At 34.6% G+C, this 24,427-nt stretch overlaps 1 protein-coding gene across 6 annotated transcripts in view; it reads right to left on the reverse strand.

Annotated features, from left to right (window-relative positions):
* The window catches only part of CACNA2D1 (calcium voltage-gated channel auxiliary subunit alpha2delta 1), a 357,434-nt gene that overhangs the window by 64,904 nt on the left and 268,103 nt on the right, over positions 1-24,427 (reverse strand). For all 6 annotated transcript variants that reach the window (XM_085569965.1, XM_021543146.3, XM_085569969.1 and 3 more), the window contains exons 11-12: positions 15,926-16,084; positions 11,042-11,146 (exon numbers count right to left, since the gene is read on the reverse strand). In XM_085569965.1, coding sequence (XP_085426091.1) covers positions 11,042-11,146; positions 15,926-16,084 — 264 coding nt within the window. The remainder of the gene's footprint in view (positions 1-11,041; positions 11,147-15,925; positions 16,085-24,427) is intronic.

The raw sequence follows: 24,427 nt of genomic DNA on the forward strand, positions 1-24,427 counted from the left end.
GGTTGCTTCTCCCAGGATTTCCACCAGAAGGACTGTCTTCATCACCCCACCCCACCCCAACTCGGAAATCTGTGTAACGCACTCAGGTGCATTGGGTGATTTTCTAGATCCTCATCTTGCCTCCCAAATTTCAGATAAAGAACACATTAGCATCTTTTTAACAATTCATCTGTTGAATGTTTTACTTTGACTACCCATGTTCTATTTACTCAGTTTATCTATTTGCTTCTTTGGGGAAATTTCCCCTGTTGAAATGAAAAAAAATTAAATTCCTCCTTTCCTTAAGCAGTGTCTCCCTGACACTCATCATTTAGCATCCTCTGAAGAAAACAGTTTTTTTCTGAGAATTCCTTGTAAATTTGGTGGTCCATATCAGAAACCAGACAAGGGAGTTGACAAAGTAATTCCCACTGTACTCTGGATTAAAAGAATTTTAGGCATTTCTTTGATAGTCAAAACAACATTTGGAGGCAGCTGAGCAGCTGGAAAGGACTGGATTAATTAGAGAGATATTTACGGTTCATATTGTGACACTAAACCCTCTTTTCTTTTTTTTTCATTGTCCTTGTAAATCCCAGGGAAGAAGTATTACAAATATCATCCAAGTATTTAAAGGAATATTTCAATGTCCCATTCCAAGTACTAATTTTAATCACGTACTCTTTTTCTTTCCCACACAAACAGTCTTGTATATTTTCTTCCTCAATTTTTTGCTCCCATTTACTCCATTTCTTGTACAGCATGGAAAAGTGACTGAATCTTCACAGTTGAAAATGCCAAACAGTTGTACTAGAGGAGGGAAAAGAGTAGGTGGGAAAAGGAAGGATCCTCAGAAACCCTTATTTCCAGCAGAATCCATTTACAGGAAGTTTCCCTCTCTGGAATTACCAATTACACAAATTTCATGTCTAACTTTATAATTGGCTGATGCTCACAGGAACAGTAACTTAATGCTGGACATTACATAATGACGAGGAGATGGTGTTCTCTGTACTACACAGTCTCCTTAAGTAAAATGAAGTTTTCGATCTCAACATTTTCATTTTTAGAATGAAAATTCTAAACAAAAATTATTCAGCGAGCTTTAGAAAAGGTGTGCCACTCAAAAAGGTGAGGGTACTTTGTCCATGTTCACATGCTGCTTCTTGAAGACTCACCTGGGAACAGAATGGTACCTTAGAAGAGGCAGATTAAAGGATGAAAATGCTGCAAGTTTTCCTTTTCTAGGTGGAAAAAACATAACTGCTACTGATGGAAATGGAGCAGTGCCAGCTGGGGCTGTGCTGAGGACAGCCTGACCTTGCCTCTGCTTTCAGGTTGGTGCCATTAGTGACACAAGCAGGCGGTGACGACGCCGCCTGTCAGCAGCTGCCAAGTGCCTGAGCAGGGCTGAGAGAGAGAGAATTCTGTGCATTCATGGAATAGAGAATGTCCTTCACAGCCAATGATGCATTCAAGCAGTTCATGCCATCCACTCGTACTTCTTGCCAAACTGCACCTGAAATCTCAGGGCTGTCTAGGAGAAGCATTGAATATGTACAGACAGCTGCCACCTATCCCATGGGCTGTTCAGGATAAAGATAAATTTAATCATGACACAGGTCACTCGTGTGCTGAATGATATGCATTTTTGTTTCTTTTCTAATCAGCTAAATAAATTAAATTTTCAGAAAGAAGATACAAGTGATTTTCTCCCGCAATCCACAGGTAAAACAACCTTGAGAGGTGGGATGTCTATAGACTTACTACATTGAACAGTTTGTACCAGAATATTCTTAGTAAATTTAGATCTAAATTTTGCATTCCTAATGGCTGAAAGAGAAGAGCAGAGAAAATGTACTCTAATAAATCATACTTTATGTGACAAGGGGTAAGCCATTTCTCAGTCTATAACGTGATATAAATGGATTTTAATGATTATTGACAAAGTTGTTTTTTTTTTTTGATAAAGAAACAAGGAAAAAAGAGGTCTTCAGCCATAATTATAAATATGCTTCTTACAGAGAAATTTATTATAGACAGAACTTTGCCTTAGAGAGTTTGTCTTTGTTTTTTCTTTTCAGATGAAATAGCATCCACAGACTAAGTTTGCAATGAAAAGCATTGAGAGTTTTTTTTCCTGTCTACACGTAGGATCGAGAGTACAGTATTGTCAGAAGGCATTATACGATTCAGAGTAAAAAAGGATTTAAAAATAAAACAAATACTTCCTTGTAAAAAAAAATCCATATAAATAAATTCAGAATTATTTTTAAAAATACATTTGCAGCTGGGACTACAGGTTCTGTGGTCATTCTGGTTTAGATGTTTTTTTTGCATGTGCTTTATGATGAGATTATGAAGGACAGAATTCTCATCTAAGCCACAGTAAACACTGACTATATCACTTTGAATTTGATACAAAGCTAACACCCATTTGAGTCAGCTGAAATTACTGACTTGAAACAGAAGTTGAATATAAAAACAGAGAAAAGAAGATACATAATAGGATAGGAATTCAGACTTCATATAGGAGCTGATGCTCTTCTGAAAAAATAGAGAATTTTTTTTAGCTTTTTTCACTATTTTTTAGGACAAAACCCTACAAAAATGTTTGTGAAAACCTCAAAATAATTAGAAGTCCATACTTCCCTCACCATGCAAATACAAGATCACAAAGTCAGTTTCTTATTCTTCTATTAAAGACAACCAGTTCTTATAGCACATTCAATTCTCCATATTAAATTCTATCCTGTACCATGAAAAAGATTTGAGAATGTAACTATGACTTCCTGGAGGTATGACAGAGCAGATTTTAGCCTTTTCTTTGAGACTAATCAGAATTCTGAATCCAAGTCACTTTCTAAGCAGAGATCAGGGTATTTTCTATTTACCAGCATACTCATTCCCTACTTGTAAGATGACTTTTACCCTTGCTTTTTTTTCAAAATAAAGGATGTTTTAGAAAATTATCTTCTAAGTGACATTTAGTAGTTCTTACTCTAGATAAGACTTCTCAAACAGAGCTCCTCCATCTCATATGCTGATGTTCTCTCCTAAAAAGCAACCCCTCCTTACAACATCTGCATCAATCTTTAATACTCTACATTGAAGTTGCACAAGGTTTCTGCTTCCCTGGGTGAAATGTGCAGTGAAATGTGCACCTGCACTTGCACTCAAACTTCTCATCTCACATCCCTTTCCTCTCTTATGCTTCTTGCATATATAAGCAAATACTTCTTGCTATCCAAATGGATTGTAACTTTATTTTTTTTTTTTGTAATTTTCATTTCCTTCTTTACCTGTCATCTGTTTAGGCTGCTGCATGAATTCAGCTTGTGCTTCTTTCAGCTGTTCCCTAATTCTCTTGCCCCCTAAAGAGATTCCTACTCTGTACTTTCCCTCTTGGAGCCTAGCTATAAACTCTTCTTTCTGTCCATTTTTTCCACCTGCGCCACCTTAGTTATACTGTATATTCTATTAAGTGGGCAAATTCTGCAGTTTCTTCCCAGAAAGTTGCATTTTTAAACCAATGTTGTCAAGTTAACCTTTGGAAAACTCTAGACTCAGTGATCATATACAAATGTCAGAATTGTATCAGAATGGGCAATTTTACATAAAAGCACCTCTAAATCTTCATAATAATATTTATGGGCTTTTTTCTTGCATCATTTTTGGCTTCCCTATCTGCAGAAAACAATTCTTAATTTTTAAATTTTCTTCACTCTTTGCATTTTTAAATTAAGGGGAAATGTGAGCCTCTCTAATGTGGCCCTTACAGTAAAACAACTTAGAACTTCTCTGTCTCTGTTCTGTGTAACTGGCTCATCACAGTCAGTTTTATTTTATTGAACTTCCCCTAATAAACAACAGAAGCATAGAAAAACTATTTAAAACTTTAAATATATAAGGTGATACAGATAAAACTTATAATGTGAGACATAATTACTGAATATCTTCCAGCAGGTTAGGAAAATATCTTATTCTAAAAGATGCCAAGAACAGTTAATTTATATATGAATTTTAAGGCAGAATTATCTGTAAATCTAAGCAAAAGAAAATACTTTGAGTGCAAGATCAAGAAGTTATTTTTATTACAAGGAAAAGAAGGTTTCATAGCAGTAAAAAAGGATAATAGACCAACTCCAACAAACAGAGAGAATTAGCTAGCTGAATGAGTAATGTAGGAAGATAATCTAAAGAATGAAGGATTAAAAGAAAAATGGCAATTCAAGAAGAAAACATTAGGTATACAAGAAAAAAACAGCTGAATGTAATGTAGGATTAAAAAGATTTGGAAAATCAAGCACAGATACTGAGAATTAAGATGAACTGTTAAAAAGAAAAATCCAACCAAAAATCCCGAAACATCTAGGGAGAAAAGATTCAGAATAATACAAAAAACCATGGTAATATAATATATGGTAATATAACACAGTTCCAAAATGGTAATTTATGCTCTATGATATGCTTACCCAAATGCTGACATGCATTAAAAAAAAAAAAAAAAAAAAAATATATATATATATATATATATATATATATATATATAAATGCTCTGCTGTCTTGATACCATCTAAGTTTCTCTCATTGTTCAAGAGTGACAACGTGCCTTTGTACACAAAAAGGGTGTAAAGAATAAAGAATGAATATAATCTAAGATACCCATTTGGTGAATCTGAAAGAAATGAGCTTGTTTAGTTGAAAAGACAAGAGCTGGATAACAAACTTGGATGAAAGTTTCAACATAGAAATTGTTTTCTAAAATGGAGGGGATATTATTATGATAAAAATTAGTTCTTATTAAAGAATAGAAAGTAAAATGAAAATAAAAAAAGAAACCCTAAATCCTCTAAGCCTACTTTGTCTTAAGGAAATCCAGGAAAGCTTTCTAAACAGGTAGCTGTTGAAAGAGAAGAATGTGAATAACTAAGGAAGCTGTGGAACAGGATACTTTAAAGAAGAGGTTATATAAACATCAAGGTGAGTTATTAAAAGGCCCATTGCAGAAAGTCCCAGATCTCCAATTCCTGAATTACAGAAGAACCTAATCAAATCACAGGGCATTTCACAGAAATTGCAAATTCACAGGAATGAATGCACAGATAATATATGGGGAGGCTGAGACAGGACCCTCTGATGTCTAGCCTCAACCAGCTATGCCATATGTAGCGTTTTGTTTGCATAAATAAGCAAAATGCAATCTGACTCTCTTGCATTTGTCCCAAAACAAACATAATGTGCTTTCTATATTAACTGATATTCTATCCTTGTTCCCTTGATTAATCATTTTATGCCATCTGCAGCATGAACCTCAATGTGATGCACTGAATCAATTGCTATTACTACAGTGTTTGGAATTAAAGATCGACAAAAATAGAAGTATCAAATAGCCTCCTCCATGCCAAATTTGAAGAAAACGAGCTGCCAGTTGGGCTTTATGTAACAGATACACATGATTTTAATAAAACTGATAAGGTTACTTTTCAACAAAGCTATATTAAAACTTTCATTAGTCTTCTGCAGTTCTCAACACCTCTACGTGGATTTTTATCTTGCACAGGAGACAAAAATGCCATGTGGCAACCCAGAATCATGCTCATAATGAAACAGCAGCATAAAGAGAAACTCACATCAACAGGAGATATGTGTGCAGACACATGAATGAAAAGGTTCTGCAAGCAGATCTTCCTAAAAAAGCCCCCCTCAGCCCTGCTTCATTTTCTGCTGCACCTCTTTAAGTCTGCAGTGACCTCAGCCATGTGTCCTCACACAGAACAGCACAGGGGATGTGATGGCTGAATGGAAAAGTGAAAAAAGTAGAAAAAATATAATGGATATTACTTCATTACTGAAGTCTCCAAGAAGGGCTTGGTGATGTTTGGTGATGCCAAGCATAAAGGGCTCCGTGAAAGATAGTGTAGGAAAAATGGGCAGATTGTTGTAATCCAAGAGATTGCCAGGGCATGGACACATGGCAGCCTAGCAGGTTAGCTGAGAAGATGACTGCTGAAAGAACAATGTATAGGTATTTTTGAAAAAGAGTATCTTAAAAATCACTGAATTCAGACTCCTAGTAGGGAAACAGAGATTCACAACTATCAGATAATTGTGGTTCAAAATCTAAGTTTATGGGGAAAAAATGTGTGCCTAATATCATACTGAAAAAGACAAAAAACCCTACTAACCTCTCTCTCCCCCCACAAACTATTATTGCATGGATTTATAAACTCAAGACTTACATAGCTTAGCATTGTGCAGCTTGAGTATTACCAAAGTATATTTGGGTAATAACTGTCAAAGGAGGGAGACTAAGATATGGCATATTTAAATTCATTACTGTAGTGGAATTAATTTCTGTTAGGAATCAAGAAACTGGGACAGAAGGGATATTACAAGCCCTTAATTAATAAGTGGAGCTAAGAGGTAAAAAAAAAAAAAAAGGAAATTTGCCTTTAGAATAAGATGCTTCTTCTGTGAATAATCTAATAACAGTTTCCACTTTTTACTTTGACAGAAAAAGTAAAGGATTATGGAATTTTTGAGTACTGACCCAAATTTCACCCAGAATATTTTAGGCTTACCATTGTGCATATCTTGGAACATACAATAAAGTAAAATTAACAGCTGGAAGGTGATACATTCTTAAGGCAGAAGTGATTAGGAAAAGGGCTGGGGAGCAAGTTTAACCAGCAAGCTCATGCTTTGTTCAACCATTAATTTAATTACTTTGTCTTATATCCAGTGTCACAAGCCTACCACACACGCAGAAACACCAAACCTGTTGGGGTGCATTCTGACAGCTGTTCAGTTCTATTCAAAGCTGACACTAGTGTTGTGACAGATGCTGATTCAATTTTAAGCTCTGTAAGTAACCATATAAAGTTACATTTGGTCAGTCTGATCCCTGATGAAAATTCCATGGCTATCCAAAGTGAAAACATCATGGGCTTGTTTGAACATCCTTTGTAGTCATTTAGAACAATACATACACTACTGCTTAAATTAACATAGTTTTTAGTTTTACTGACTTGCAGTTATGCACTAATGGATTGAAACCAAAAAAGAAAATGGTTCCCTCCACCGGTAATGAGAGTAGGAGGCTTTTTTTTTTTTTTTAATGAAACTTTTACAAGTTCTCTCTCATAAATATTTCATTTTATCAGTCTATTGACATGCTGAATGTGTCCCATTTGGAAGAAGTCAGTGGCAGCTCTAAGCTTCCCAGTGGAGTTCCAGCAAGCTGGAGCCTTCTCCCATGGGATATCTACCACAGTAGCTATTCTGTGCCCATCACATACAGATATTCTTAATGGAACTGAGTTGTTGGAAAACTTCTCTTCACATAATTTCATCTCAAATGATATTGTCAGAAAAATCTACCAAAAAATGAGGTTGTATTAATTATGAAAGATAATTCTGTGAGAATGGGACATAAGACCCAGTTTATAGTTCTGCTCCTACCTGAGGGGTCAGACTAATCCTGCCTCTGTGTCAGGTCAGTTCATCCAACCCACATAAACCTCGGCCATTCTATGAAATTTCAAACAACTAAAAGTGCACAAGGTATATTTAAGGTCTTTTCCTACTCACATAAGTTGAGCAATCTTTCCAAATACAGATTACAAGGGGAAATTTGCCCCAAAGATCTGTGGTTTTCTATTTTCAACCTGAATTCAAAATTCTCATGATAAACACCTACAGGGCATACATTTCAATTAAGTTTATATTGCTATCTTCAGTGAAGCCATCTGTAAGAGGAGTGCAAATAAAATGAAATTTAGCACCCTCATTCCTTAAATTTAGAGCATGTGTGGTATTTTACACATTTAACGTGAGTGCCCCAAATGCCACCATAAAGGTAAACATGCCAGTTTTTAAATATCAGGCTCAGCATTTAGTTGCAATGTGTGACAATAAAATCTGGCTTTATAAAGGGAAAAAGGCATGCAAAGGTGAAACACAACTGTGATTTTCCTCTTCACATAGAAAAGTGTTCCTCCCCAAATCTGTGTTACATAACTTTTATAATAACCCTCCTATACAGACAGAAAACTATTTTATATATATCTGTATGCTATTTCAAATAGATTAAAATTTTGAATTTAAAAGGACTACTTTTCAGCCTCTAGATTCTAGGCTCTCTTTAGTAGTTTTCAAGTGTTTATTGCATTATTTCACTTAACTTGAAGGTTGCATCAAGGACACTGTACTAACAAGTGTACTAAATCATGTTACTTGATGGTCTGAAACTCAAGCTTCTTTTATGGCATAGATTTACAAATTAACTGACATGAAAAAGAAAATATTTATACAGCTGAAGCAATTTTACATCAGGAAGATGGAAACAAGGATTAATAGATTTGAATAAATGGCTTTTTGCTAGTATAAAAAAACCTCAAGTTTACAGTAGTGCCTAAGTGACTGACTGTGACATAAGACAATAAAGATTCAACTTTTAAATGCTTTATGCAAAAACACAAAGACAAGTGGTCAAAAAAGTGCAGAGCAGGCAAGATACATATCCTGATACATATTTATATCATGAACTGCTGCTACTTTAAAACACAGAAAACATTTTAATACCTTTTATTGAATAGTCCCTCTACAAATAATAAATATCAACATAGTATGAAATTCACAGGATATTTATGAACTAAATTATAAATTAACTGCAATAAAGACAACAGAAACTAGACCCACATCTTCAAATCTCATAATTTAATATAAGAAAGCAGCCTACTCTTCAATCTAAGAAGGTAACACAATACTTGTGATTATGACTTAGCAAGATCAAAAGTGTATGTCTATTTTTCATGTTGGAATGTGTCTACCAATTATGTATTCTCTACTGATAATGAACTAACATTAAGTTACATAGAGAGGCAACAAAAGAGTTCACATGTCATCATTCTGGAATCAAGTGTAGCCTTACTAAGGAGAGCATTATCACAAGCATATTTTGTATAAGGCTTATTTTAAAAAATATTAGAATGTTATAAAAGATGTTGGGAGATTTCATTGTGATTTCTCAAAAAGAATTTACTGGTGCAATCTCATTAGATGTTCTCCAACCACAAATTTCCCTTCAACACTCAAAGAATTGTTACTGATTGAAAAAGGGGAAAGCAAATGGTTATTCAAATTACACCTACATAAACTTGGTACTTCAATTCCAATGTCACATTGGAGAAAAAGCAGTAAGGACTGATATCTAGCAACCCAGTGCTTCATTAGACAAGTGACAAAATGGAAGTGTTTACTAAGATTTGAACTTGTAGCTGCATAGACCATAAATAAATATAGAAAACGTGCCTTGCATTGCATGGACAATGCATTAAATGCTGTATGATAATATACTGACACACAGTGACCATTACTGCCATTATGCATTTGCTGCATGCAATAAAATCCCCAAAATGTCCTTCACAAGAAAGTGACAATATATACTGTTTTATATACAGCATTATACATAAAACCACTCCAACCCTTGGCAGTGGAAATTTACAGCATTAAATGATGCAATAAAATTACCATTTAAAATTAGTAAATCCTACATTTAATTTATTATATTTCACAGAATAATCAACCATCAAGCATGATGTGATTAAGATCACAAATCTCAGCACTTCAAATCTGTTTAGTTGTTTGGACTGAATATTTTACTACACTTTCCTCACAGCAAACACAGCAAATTAAGTGAAGAAAAATAATAAGAATACACCTTCCCCCTTATGGGGGTATTTCCAAAGCTGATGGTTGTTGTAATGTGATAAAAGCTACCACTATCTATCTACTACTATCCAAATTTGAAGAGGAATCTCTGCATTTATTTTCAGAGTACAGCCATGTGCATCATATATGGCTACAACTTTCATTCTCTCTTCTAATTGCCAGTTTAAAAAGTACTTTCAACTCAGACACAAAAATTAACTAAACTCCACCATATCATTCAGTGTGAAGCACTACTGTAAAACAGCCAAAAAATGTTTATTCAAGGTCAGTGATTGAATCACTGGTCAAAATACAAATTGAGCACTGCATTTCCAGCTCTAGTTTTGAAAGGATTCATTCAAACATATGAGGATTTCCAATTAGCTTCCACTGCTTCATGCATATACATCCATGGCAACTGTTGAAGTGCCTTCATGGATCATATTCTAACTTTTAGCTGCTTTTTTCAAAAGAAAACAAAAAACAACTCTCAAAATTCCACAGATGTAGGCACAAGCGCAAGATCTAGAAAAGATAAATGCTTAGTTGCAGTGTGAATCCAGCTCATATTCCATTTCTATTTAGAATGTGATTAATCTGTTAATAATAGTAAATAATAGTTTGCACTGAAATTTAATAGGAAATAACTTTAAAATCTGCTATATTTCATGCAAGCACTCCTGCATTTTTAAATCTTTAAGTCTGCAAAAGCCAGACCAGAAATTTGATTAGATTCAAAAACTAAACCCAAAACCAGCACAGCTAATAATCCAATTTTATCTAAACAAGAGAATTCATCCAGGGATTCTCATGTCAAACCCATAATTCTGCTTTAACCACAGATCAAATTTCATCAGCAGAATGCCATCCCACTTCTTGCTAAGACATTCAAAGGTATAATTAGCCTCACTGGGAAAAATGTGGGTTTGTTCCAGACCAAATCTATTCAAATTCAGATTCTAACCTTGAATTCTCCTTTTGCTTTTGCCTGGCAAACAATAAAAGCACATAGAAGATATTTGCACTGAGGAGACAGAGATACACATATATATCCTATCATTTAGCTACCTATGTTTCTGCTGGATATTTCAGGGATTACGCTAATGCAAGAAAAGTGTCAATAGAAAGTTGAGTTCTTTATGGTTTACAGTATAGTTCTGCATCACTTGAGACCAATGAGTCACGAAGTGTAAAACATTAAATATATTTTATGATTTTTCAAATAAACATTGTATATTGAAAAAGATTTTAGTGTCCTAAGGATCAATACAAATAAGGTTTTTTAAAGTACTTTATACAATTGTGCTGTTGTATTTCATACAGTAATATTTTTATATATATCACCTACTTTTTTGTCTTCATTATATTTATGGAAAATTTCTTGTGCTCTTTCTTCGCCACCATCTGTAAACAGCATAATAATCTTATTGCAGTTAGCTCTGGAGACACTGTGCTGTAGGAGATACAAACAGAAGAGTTTTTTATATTTCAGGCAATAAGGGATGAAGTACTATATCTGATGGCTTCTATAGCTACACACTACTTTAACATGGTAATGTCAAAACATAAATATTTTACAATTTCATTCAATACGCCTCTCTAAATGAAAAATAAAATAAAATAAACAAAGCCACTTCTCTGTTCCATGATACTTAAATATGAGTCACTTCAGATCTGGCCCAACAGAGTGGAATAGGGATTTATTTGGTAGTTCCTTTCACCTCCACAAACACAAGAGGAGCTCTTTAGCTCACACTCATCACAGCCACCCCACAGTGCTCCTCGACAGATGTTCCACATGAGACTTGCACAGTGGGGATCTCAAAATATTTTTACTCTTCTCTTTTCTCATCCTTACTTTTTTTTCCTTATCATTACTTTCCTTGTTGAAATTGGGGAACAATAGACATGAAATGAATTACTGAATATGTTAATTTTTTTTCTGTTGGACTCCTACCAACACTTTTCTTCCTTGCTGACTGGTTGAATAAAAACTCTGTTAATTTAAGCATCCTATAGGATATTCACCTTATAAGCTTTGAAATATTTTTGTCATATTTCCTTTAATTGAGCTCCATGTTCCAAATGTTTAATTCTTTCATGTTGTTCTTAAAATTATTAATACTCTCAAGCTAATTGATAATCTTTAGAAAAATATTTTAGAATAAGGTCTACATAATATATTGTAGCCAAGATAGGGCCACCTAGATTATTAAAATCCCTCCATCACCTACTTTTCTAATTATGTTGCATCTCAGAGCTGAAAAACAGAGCACGTTCCATTATTTCTAGAGAGAAAGTCTGAAATAGAATTAAGAAGAAACCCCTCTGACTCCCAATTCATCAAAGTTACTAGTAAAGCCCCTGAGAAAAAGGCAGTGTGTTTTCCAAAGAAATAATAACATTGTTCTACAGCCAGATCAATACAGGTGAGCATGAATTTTGGTTCCTTTTTATTCTCTAAAAATTAAGACTCTAGTTTAAGCAAATTGCTTATTACTTCTGCAGCCATTCCTTGTCCTTTGTGTTGCATACAAATGGACCCACTCAGACACACCTTGGTACTTTTGAGTAGCTGGATGTGACCAAATAAACCCCTTAGAGATCAAGTGAAGCAAATTCAACTTCTCCTTCCTTGAGCCTCAGTTTTGCTATATGAATCTACTCTGGAGTCAGGAAGATAAATAGGAGAGTTGTCCTTACAAAGTCCCCAGTTCCCTCCTGCTTTACTCTTTGTGGCTACAGAGTGACTGTCACCAGGCTGGTCAGGTGTGATGATTCCACTCTCCTCTGCCACTTTTCATTCTACTCACTGCTCTAACTCCTGTCCATTATTCAGTGAAGTATTACTTCTTTTATTACTATTATTACTTTCAAATTTAATAATTTGGAGGAAAAAAAAAAAGAAATCAAACCCAGAGATTCCCTCACATGTAACAACATATAAAACCTGGCTGAAATCAATACCTTCTCTCCAACCTCATCAGCACACGGTGTTTCAGTGGGGATTAAATAATTTATAACCATTTTTCGCTTGTGAAATATAACTTGCAAGATACTGCTTTGGGCTGCAATTCTCTCAATATTAAAAAAGTAATAAAAGTAGGGTTGGGTACCTTATAAATAAAGAAATTCACCTACCTCTACAATGATTTAATATATAGAACAAAATAAGATCAGAGGGACAAGGAAGAGGATCAAAATTTGCTCATATTACGAAACTTTGAAAGAAGGATTTTGAAAGAAGCACTATTATGGGCAATGGAAACTTGAGTTAGGCTTTGCTTTCACTGCCTAAAGCAGGATTTTTCTGTGACTTAGCATATGCTTACATAGTATCAGAAAAAAGCAGTTTTCTCTCATCTCCTCATTCTTACAGAAGGGCATTTACTTACACGATATTGTTTAGACACTAAAGACACGAATGTCACAGAAAAAAACATCCAAGATTTTAGCCCCCAAACACTGTTGGAAACCTAAACATGAATAAATTCAAATCATATCATATTACCCCATCCCTGGAACTGTTTAAGGCAAGGCTGAATAGAGCTCTGAGCATTCTGGTCTACTGAAAGATGCCCCTGTCCATGGCAGGGGTGCTGGAACAGATGATCTTTAAGGAATTTAAAATACATCTTCTCCCCACCCCCACCCTGTTTTGGCCTAAAATGGAGAGATACTGGCTCAGGGAGTGAATCCATAACAGACTGTGAAAATCTAATGTTGTAATTTGGTCATTTTTCTGAACAGTTTGCCTTAGCATTCCAATGGGCCACAGCTGAATTGCAATGTGTTGTCTATTCAGGAGCTTCCCCAGGACAAGAAGCAGCTTAGCTTAAATCACAAAAGAATACAAGAGGAATTGAGCTGTGTATTAATTTTTACTTATCTCTTCTATTTGATACAGGCATTATTGTTTTATTTATTTATACATTTATTTTTTTCATGAATCAAGCAAGACATGATTCATTTTATACTTCATTTAACATTGCTTTTGTTTTATACAAGTTTCACATCTTTAAAATTAACTCTTTTATTGGCAGGTTACAATTTAGGAATGCATTTTTCACTAATTTTTCTTTAAGAAACTATAGATATGAGGGAAAAAACTGCTGAAGCTGAAATATTATGGTTTTCAAAGAAGCAAGTTAATGTAACAATAAATAATAGGAAAATGCTGTATAAAATTTATGGAATCCAGATTATTGTTAATCACATGAATTATTATGCTGAAAAAACTTGTGTCTGTTTCTATTTAGGAACACATCAGAAAGCATTTTTTTCATGGTACCAAACATTAATTTGGTATACTGGAAAATGCTTTGAAATAATTGTCATCCAGAAACAGTACCCACAAAATTATTTCCAAAATTTGAGCAATATTGTATTTATAAGGACCTTAAAGCAAATGGACTATTTGAATTAATAAACATACAACTGGCAACTATTCCAAAGCATATTCTTTTATCATTTATTTAAGCCTGCATTATACCACCATATTATATTGTCTTGTCTTAGCCTTGGCCTAAACCCATCACCAGCTCTTTACTCTTCCTGCTAAACAGATTTGGCAATATTTGGAGAGGATGAGTATATATCCAGAACCTTTTGCAACCCACAATGTCCAGTCATAGCTTCTAGGCTTGCAGAGATCATGTGAGGCTAATCACACTTCTGCCTCCAGCTACAAAAGAGATGGTCCCACTTTAGCACTCATCTCCAATTATTTTTTATGTAATCCTTTAGTCCTACAAAAAAGTCCAGTTTGAAACTTCCCCTGTGTTCAGCTTTTGTCATGTTGCCTGTACACAAAGTATGTACCTGATGCTGCACCAAATGTAATCCATAACTATAAGGAAATATCAATATTATGAGGAACATATTTGGCTAAATTTATTTTCTTCCTGGTTCCCTCTGCAAAAGATGTCAACAGACGCAGAACAGGGGAAAATGACATCCAGCTTGGGCCAAAATGTCCAACACACTTTGAAATATTGTTTGTAGTTTTATATAACCATTAGCAGAGGACACCCACTCATTTCCCCCCCACACACACACTCCTCTGCCAATCTGAATAGTAGTATACTGAGAAAATTCCTATTAAAACATTGCATTTTCTTTTTCTCCATGAAAATTTTACAAGGTTATATTTTTTTTTACAGCAGATCTAGCATTAAACTGCATATACAATGTCAGGAAAGTATCCTGAATTTCGAATCTGGCAGACTGGGGAAAAAGAATATAAAAAAATCAAAACCGCAACAAAAAAACCCCAACAAAACCACAAAAAACAAACAAACAAAAACCACAGAAAAAACCACACACACACACACACACACACACAAAAAAAAAAAAAAAAAAAAAAAGAGAACCACAAAAAACCAAACCAAAACCAAACAAAAACAAAACCAAAACCAGTAAGGATAAAAATACTTAAGCTATACCTTACCTGCTGTCAAGTATACAGCTTTATTTAAGCTAAGATTTAAGATACAATATGCCTTCTTCAGGAAGGCGAGAAGTAGAACTATTTTTTAAACAATGACATGAACCATTTAAAATTTACTAATAAACCCCAAACAATTGTTATAAATGTGAAACATTGCTATTCAAAAAGCTAGTGCCTGGTTAGAAAGTGCAATGTATTTAAAAATAGGGCACAATGCATTTAACTTTTGAGGAAATTATTCTTTTTATACATGAGAAAGAGAATTATAATAGTCAGAGTGAGTGAATACTACGCTTTAGGCATCATCAGGTGCCTAGTATTCCTTTATTAACCAACTAATTTCCTACCCTCTATCTTGCTCAAACCATGGTAAAGTATTTATGACTTGTAGTAAATGTGAAATTGTAGGTTAATTAAGCATTGCTAGGAGATGATGTGGTAAAAGTGAAATAATACAGTAACACAGATCTTTCCATTTTAAAATTAACTCAACCACTACCACAAGTATGTATCAACTGTGAATCACATGCTAAATGAAAAAAACAGTGAATGAATGAAGTAAAACAGTACAACAGATTGAAAACCAAATTAATTCCAAAGTCTTTGCAACCTGCTGGGGAACCTGCAATAGAAAAAAAACATTGTTGGCATATATTTACTTGCTAAATATAGGTTTGCACTTCTACCACTTAGTTACACGATGAAGGAGCCTGCAGTGGCCTGCTGAATATTCCAGTTCTCCTTCTTCACTTGACAGAAGAGAGATCTTACTTAAATACTTACATTTAGCAACTGTTCAAAAGCATAGCTAAAGCCTTTTTTGTAATCCGTAATTCCTTTAGCAGAGATCTTATAGACAGCTTCTTTCAGTTTCTTCTTGTTCCTCACATTAGCTTGGACAAGATGATTAAAGCAACTGACATTCTGAGCATTATTATTAAACTGTAAAATAAACAGAAATAGTATTAAAGACAGTTAATTTTCTTTTCTGTGTACTGTAGCAGTAAAGATTTATGTTTGCTGGATCTTTGTGAGATGAAGAATGTCAAACCTACATTTTAATTTCCACTACACTGAGAGCAACCAGTAGTGACTGAAGATTCCAAAACGAGTATAAATATTTTAAAGAACAAGTATTTGATGCTTCACTCTGTGGCAACCCAAAAAATCTGCTATAATGGAAAAATTCACACAAATTTTGTTTCAAGTTTATATAAAGAAATAAAACTTAGAAATGCAGAGTTGAGGAAATTTAAAAATAACACAGATAAAGACATATTTTACCTTTTTTAAACCCTGAAAAATATTGGTTGAGTTATCAGGTGACTTCCATATTGCATGAATTAGGTTGGTGTTTTAAAGTGTAACTTGCAGATCAGACTCAATTGGTATATATAAATTATGGAAAACAAAATATACTCTTGATAAGCACAGGAGAGCACAGCTGCAAATATGACAATACTGATGATAGGAATAGAAATTTGTGTCTTGAGGAAACACATACTTTTACAGTCTTACACACATATCCATAAAGACAACCCTATGAAAAGTAATTTATATGATATTCTGACATTATGTAAAAACATACACAGAAATTTTTTAAGTGCAAAATATTGTCTTCACAAGAGGAAATTTGTTTGATTGCTTTTAAATTTGTCTCTGTATAAATATACATATATATGTATGTATACTAAAATACAGACTTTACAATTTACATTTCAACTGAAAGCAGATTATTATGTCTCTTCCTGATTATCAATGTTCAGTGAAAGTAAACATAAATGTAATTTTATGCTGTCAACCTGGTTCAAAGCCTTAAAATAACTTAAAAATCAAGCCTCGATGGCTTAGGTCTCACTACTGCTAACTAGTCCAACAGTGCTGTGTAGCTAAAAGGTAAATAATGTCACAGGTTTCAATAGATGCTCAACTACTTACACATCTAAAATAAATCACTAAGTACCAGGCACAAAGCACAGAGAGAGAGCTGCTTTAAGCAGCAAATACCAACCTGTAATTGTACGACACTTATAACAAACAAAACTTAAAAGGATAAAAAGATTATTAGTATGAAACCATTTTTAATAAAGCCTAGTATTTCAAATCATGTTATTAGGGAGTTACACTGTAATACTGTAAGACACATGTTCTTAATGTATTCCATATTGCCCAAAAAAGATTATTTTTGGGACTAAAAAACCCCAGTATGTTTTGCTGCTTAAGCAAAACCATGAGATAATCACATAAGTGCAACTAGTTCACTTTGATGCAAAACTCTTACACACTCAATGGTGCTTCCAATAAAAATTTCTTATAGAAGTAACCAGCAAATCACCTAATGATTATTGGATACATAAACCATGTGGGAATGACAATAGGTATTATGCTGTGGAATTTTTTCAGTTTGCCTCAACCTAAATTTATAGCCATGATAGGAAAATTACAGACATAATGTAATTTTATAGATTTATAAAGTAAATTTGTAAAGTTACATAAAGTAATTTTATAATTTTATAAACCAATTCAAATTGTGAGTTGCGGTAAAAGTACAGAAATTATATCTGGAAAGTAAAAAAAAACAAACAAACAAACATTACCTAGTAGGCAGCTCTGCCCTACAAAAGTCAATTTCATCTGAAAAAATAAAGTGAAAAGTCTCTACTGCTTCACCAGTGATATGATATAGACATTATTTAAGGGCCCAATATAAAAGAAATCCTAAATTCAGTCCTATGGCACATGCGTGCCTTATTTTGGCTATAGCAAACAGCAATTTAGACATTCAAATGAAGATTTAGTGACAAGAGAAAGTTTCTCCCTGGAATGTCACTAACATTAAACTGCCAATCTACGTAACCTGCTAGCAGTCCTGCAAATATATCAGGATAATTATTTCTAAGAAGGTCAGGTATCCAGCACATGGATTGGTAATTATGGCTATAGAAATGATTTTTAAAATATTTTAAGGAATACTGGTTCAAACTGCGCAGGCAGCTGACAAGGAAACTGCTGTACTACACATTAAACTGCATTGCACTGTACTCACACACTCTGTAAAGTGAACAAAGGGTCAAACCAAAGCATCTGCATCTGTAGATGCACAAATGCTGATACAAAATGAAGGAAAGAAATGACACATTTGTAGCATGGAGAGTTACATCAACCAAAGTTTGCAAATGCTCTAATTTAATTAAGCAAATGTATGAGCCAGCTGTTTGCAGAGACATCAGTCAACATTAATGTTCATGCCAGTCAGAAAGGCAGAGGAGCAGAGTTTTTGATTCGATGAAGGAATCAGTAGATGGAACAGCAATCCTCCAGAATGAGCATTTCCCTTTCCTAGGAGATGAAGGCAAAGTTCACATCTGACTGATGAAATGCTGATGAAGAGGGAAAGAATATTCAGGGGTGAGTTTAATTAATTTGAACTCCACTAAAGTATTGAAGTAATGGAAGGATTTCAACTGTAAAAGCCATCAGAACATCCTTAAAACTGACTTTCCATATGCGACAAACACCAGGACCATTCAAAACTTATAGTTAGCCTAACTGACCCAGCTTTTAGTTATGCTCATCTGAAACATAACAGCAATAGTGGCATTATAATTTTTTACACATTAAGATGTGTAAAAATTTGCACATCTTAATTTACAAGCCAAAATAACTGCTATAAACCTTTTTTGATTACTGGTCACATTGTCTGACCCCTAAGTACCATAATAATGCTTATTTCAGATCACAGGACGTCTTGAAAACAAATCACTCAGTATTTAACTGAAGAAAGAATGTAGAAGCTTTCAAAAACCGGTTGCCATTTCAGAAATTCCATGTTCTTGCCAAATCAAATCCTATCAAAGGTGTAAAATTAAGGTAATTACAAGCCATACTTTATTGAACAATGTACTCTCAGTTAAACATGTCAGCTGGGTATTTATCAGCCATGCATTCCCCCTAATTATTGCAGTAAATGTAAACATATGCAACAAAGGTGCTATTGGAAAAAAGGAAATAAATGGGATTTTTTGATGATGCCATGGGCTCAGAGATTCACTTACAAAACAATGTATGACATTTAGAAGCAAACCTTTCAATTGTTAAAATGTAAAGCCACCAACAGAATGGCTGTCACTACCAATGACAGCTTCTATTTTTTCAAGTATATGAAAAGCTTATTCCTTATCTAAGCTAAAATAAGAGAAGCTTGCAGCAAAACAGCTATAAATAATGGAAAACAAGATAGCCTTGAGCTTTTTATTTTAAATCATAATGAAGTATTAATATAATTAAATCTGTCTTGTAATTATACCTGCAAGGTATAGGATCTAGATGCAGTTTCCTCTGGATTATTTCTCACTACTCCATTTATTTATATCCTTTTGCAGTCTTCACCGCTGAGATTTACCAAAACAATCCTCTGCTCTGTGGAAATAAAGACCTTCTCCTCACAGGTTTGGGCAGGAATAACTAGGCCTGCTACTGGGGCACAAAAAGTCTCAAGAGAACTCATCCTCATCGACCTCAGACCACCAGTAAAACCTTTGGCCATATATGGGGCAACTCAATCACCTGAAAGATTTGAAAACCACTTCAACTTAACATGAAAATCCAAATGAAGGGCTTTGAGCTTAATGATGCTTGAACTTTGTCATTCTAGAAAAGGTCTGAAACATAAAAAACTAATCTGACAGTCTTACAAGCACCTTATCTTTTGATTCAGAAATAGATCAAGTTGTGAAAACCAAGTGAAAAAAACAAGTGAAAAATGATGCAGCAAAAGATTTAAATGTTCAAGACCTTTTCCCTCCCTTGGGTAGTTCCACTGAGCTGTGGGCTCCTCTAGCCACATGGACCTCTGCAATCCAAGTGCCCCAAGAGCTGAACTTACAGAAAATAGGAAGCTTTCATTCTGAAAACCTCTTCTAATTCCAGAATAGTTACTTATGCATTGCTAAAAGCCTCCTCTTTTCTACAATCTCAGCTTGGAAATCCTTCTAATAAAATTACTAAAATTGCTACCACAATATGAGGTTATTAAGAATTCAAGGGAAGTAAAACAGAAATATTGATTTATTTCCTATATCTATTCCACTTTGTGGATATGCAGATCAAAGAATGAATAGCAAGACCCTACAGACAGGTCTTCATTAAGAGGGGAGAAAAAGGCAAAAGAAGGAGAGGTGAAAAAAAACCCTGGAAAATATATCTGAAATTGAGGAAGAAAGTATCAAAATTCAGGATAAACTCTGTGATTCAGTTTGAAAAGGACAAAATCTTCTGTAATCATCTCATTACTGCAAAATGCAAAACCAAACGCCAATAAATTGAAAACTTAAAAAAAGTTTTCAAGTTTTAGTCACTAGGTGGCACAAAAACAAAAAGAGTTGAATTGGTCTTGGCAGTACCATTAAACGTGGAATTTTATATTTCTGGTGGAGGACATTAATGCTTTCTGTAGTTAGCATAAAATTTTCATTTCAACTAAACCGATAAAAAAAACTTGTGTTCTAAATTATTGAAAAACCACAAATATTAAAATCTAAACTTCCTCATTAAAGAAAAATTTCCACATCTTGAACACAAGAGGTCCTGACTCCAGGAGGATGAAAATTATGGAAAAGCTGTATGTAAACCAGCCTACTTTCTAAATGTCCTTCTGTGCCTCCAAAATCTGTAGAAGTGATAACATAAAGTATGCAGGACCAGGTCTTTGTAAAAATTTGGATTATCTTAATCATCCTTACCTACTGCCTCCCTATTCTGTCAGTTTGTTTACTGACATCTATTGATTTAACATATCATGTTTAATTAGAATCTTCTGGAATTGCATTTTTAAGTTAATAATAATAATAAAAAAATAAACCAAGCCAAACCAAATCAAACCTCAAAACAAACAAACAACCCAAAACAAAACCCAAACCAAATAAAATTAACCTAAACCAAACAAACAAATAAACAGAACAAACGAAACCCCAAAACCAACAAAACCCTAGGAAAATCTCCTTTTCCAAAAATATCTGACATGAAATGAGAACCTGACTAAAACTGCATGAAAGTGGTGCATTTTTAAACATTCATAAATGTTTATCTTTTATAGAAAAGAATATACACTTGAACCAGGCAGTAATTTCTACATTTAAACTTGCTATGGAAATAAAACACATTTAAAATACCAAAATCCCAATAGATTAATGCATCAACAACATCATTCCAGGAAAACTGAAAGTTGAGGAAAATACAGTGACTTTGCTAAAGACTCACTCAGCTACTACTGCTGCTGAGGTTTGTTTCAGCCTGCTGAGGTTTGTTGCTATGCCACTTCTACCTCGTGGCTAAATCAGCTTGGTGACCCAGTTGTATCTATATGTATTAAATGAGCAATAGTGAAATAGATCTGATTTCACCAGGCTTTCATTTTGTAGCTAAATCCGGCTTTGTCATTTTCTTTTTTTTTCCTCTTCCCTGCTGCTTTAGGCTTGGTAATAGGATTTCAGGGTTAATCCCAAGAATAACTGAATCTTGAATAAGGCCAGTTAGATTTTGTATTTGAGCAGTGAGAAGACATTATAAATATTTATCAGAACCCATTTAGAGAACAGTATGAAGGCAATTTTCCAAGTTTTATTCCCATGTAAATTCTAAGTACACAGAAAATCTGAGGTAATTCAACAATAAAGGTTTGTAATTTGACATGAGAGAAAATAATATGTGGTATCAAAGTTCACCATTCATTTCTTACTATAAAATAACTTATTTCTCCTATTCTATGACTTACGTACAGGCATTCTTCAGTACAATCCTACAGATACATGGTAGAGAAGATATAAGAAATTTATTCCAGTACTGAGAAGAACACCTGCCTTTCTTAAATTGTATTTCAAGTATCAAGGAAACAAAATTAGGATTATATGTCAATTTGCACTATTGGCATTTCCTGAGATTTAAAATGTAACACATTTCTTTTCACTGTTAAGTGTATATATGTCCATCATACACCAGATTTCGCAGAATTCAACAATAAAACTGTTTAGATCAATAAAAAGCTGTTGAAAAAATATTGTAGAATAATATAAGATAAATATTAGGGAAAAGACCAAATATAAGACGAAAGTCTGCACTCAGCCAGCTTTTTTAAACTTTATAACCAATATTATTACCTGCACATAAATCAATGCAAAGCTCCCACTAAGTACTCCAGGATTAATGTCCAGACCATAAAGTATGATGCTGCACTGCCAATCTCAGACTTACAACACAGAATGTCAGTGTAGGTTCAAAGATGAATTTGCTTAGCAAGATGAAATTTATGGTCTTTTGTGTTGCTGTGGCTAAGTTAGCATGTATTATTTACTTAAAATCATGTGTTTCTGACTTCCACTGAAAAATTCAGTACTGTGATTTTCTGCATCTCCCACGGAAAGCTGGATAATCTGAACTACAGCATTGCTGTAGTGCTGCAGCCCTGCAGCCTGCTCTCCATGGCACTGCTCCCCAGATCCACTGGGGAAGAGAGCTGTAACAGGAAGAAACTTCCTAGGCAATTATTTTGTAGACAATTTCTCGTTATCACTTGACAGGGAGAATCTTCATTCAGTCAAACTCAAGTTGTTTAAAACATGAAGCATCCTTGCCAAAAAAAGGAATCATGAGAATATATCAAGTTGGAAGGGATTCATAAGGATCATCAAGTGTAAATCCCTGTTCCATGCAGGACTACCAAAAACTGAACCACAAAGAGCATTGTCCAGAAACTCCTTGAACTCTGACAGGCTTGGAGTAATGACCAATTCCCAGGGGAGCCTGTTCCAGTGCCAGACCACCCTCTCAGTGAAGAACCTTTTCCCAGTGTCCACACTGAACTTCCCTGACATTCCTCACGTCCCCTCACTGGCCACCAGACAGAAAGTTTTAAGTATTAAACTGTTACCTATAGATTCTCCTGATATGTGAGGTTGCTCCTCAGGGTGCGAATGTTTACTTGGTGCAAGAAGTTACAAGACAGACACACATTTTAGCATCAGCTCGCATGGCAGAGGGACAGCAAGACCAGAGTACCACCTCTGCATTCTCACATCTTGACTCCCATGTACCTGATCCCCTTTTAGGGCAGAGCACTGAGCCTGGCTGGGCAGGTGCCTGGAGTTCAGAGCAGGGAGGAGGCAGCAGCAGCACAGTGCTGACAGGGGAGATGCTGCTGCTGAGGCAGGAAGTGAGAGACAGGAGGGAAAAGTGTGAGTCTTGAGAGAGTGAGTCTTGAGAACTCTATCAGCATTTCATTCATGCTTTGCCTGTTAGGAGATCCTTTAGATTCACTCCAAGCTAAGATACTGCCACACATAATTATTACCTAACAAATAGACGACTGTTACAGAAAGTATATTTTTAAAAGGTGGATCACAGAACAAATAGCCTCCACCTTGTCTCAAAACTTCAGGACAGCCTGCATTTTCTTATTTTTTTACTGACATGTGATTTATCTTTCTCCAAAAGAATGATTAAAGCCACCCCAGCCCAGCCTCCTCTGAATTGGTAAGGAATGAGTTTATTGTTCATGAAACCGCTCTCGCATACACATTTTTAATGATATTGTCACAATGCTTCCTTATAATAGTCTCCTATTTGGAAAGCTGATTCAGCAATGCATTTTTGGTCCAGCATCTGACATGTCAGAAAACATTCCAAGATCAATGATATGTCTAACGAAGCAGGGGCCTCTTTAGTTAGATTTGTGGTTTGCTGAAAATTAATAAATTTGAAGGATCCAACAGATTTGTTAGCCAGAGGAACCACAAGGTAGAACTATAAAATCATTTTATATACCACTAAACTACACATTTTAAATACTAAATTTTATATACTACTTTTTATACACTACTCATTTTAAATACTACTCATATACTAGAGAGCTCAGATTTATTTTGGAAATCACAGACCCCCATGCCATGTGTCGTTAGAAACCTGACTCCCTGACATTTGACAGCTATAAGAGGAGACAATAAAAATGTGTATTGATGCCCAAAGCAATCCCTCAAAGTAGGAATGGAGGTGACTTTTCTAGTCATCTGGAGCTGTCATCTATATTGTACAGTAATAAACGTATAGTTTCCAGCAAAATTCCTGCTCCTGACATCCTCATGTAGAATTTGAGCTTCTAATTTCCACTCCCTTTGGATCATCATGCAGTCAAGCATAGTATTCCCTAGAATTAATGCTTCATGACAGATACAAAATGAAACAGATTTTTTTTAAAATTTGTACTATTCCTTTCCCAAATCTTTCCACGTCTTT

This window comes from Lonchura striata, chromosome 1A, assembly GCF_050655825.1.
Source record: "Lonchura striata isolate lonStrDom1 chromosome 1A, ASM5065582v1, whole genome shotgun sequence".
NCBI lineage: Eukaryota > Metazoa > Chordata > Aves > Passeriformes > Estrildidae > Lonchura > Lonchura striata.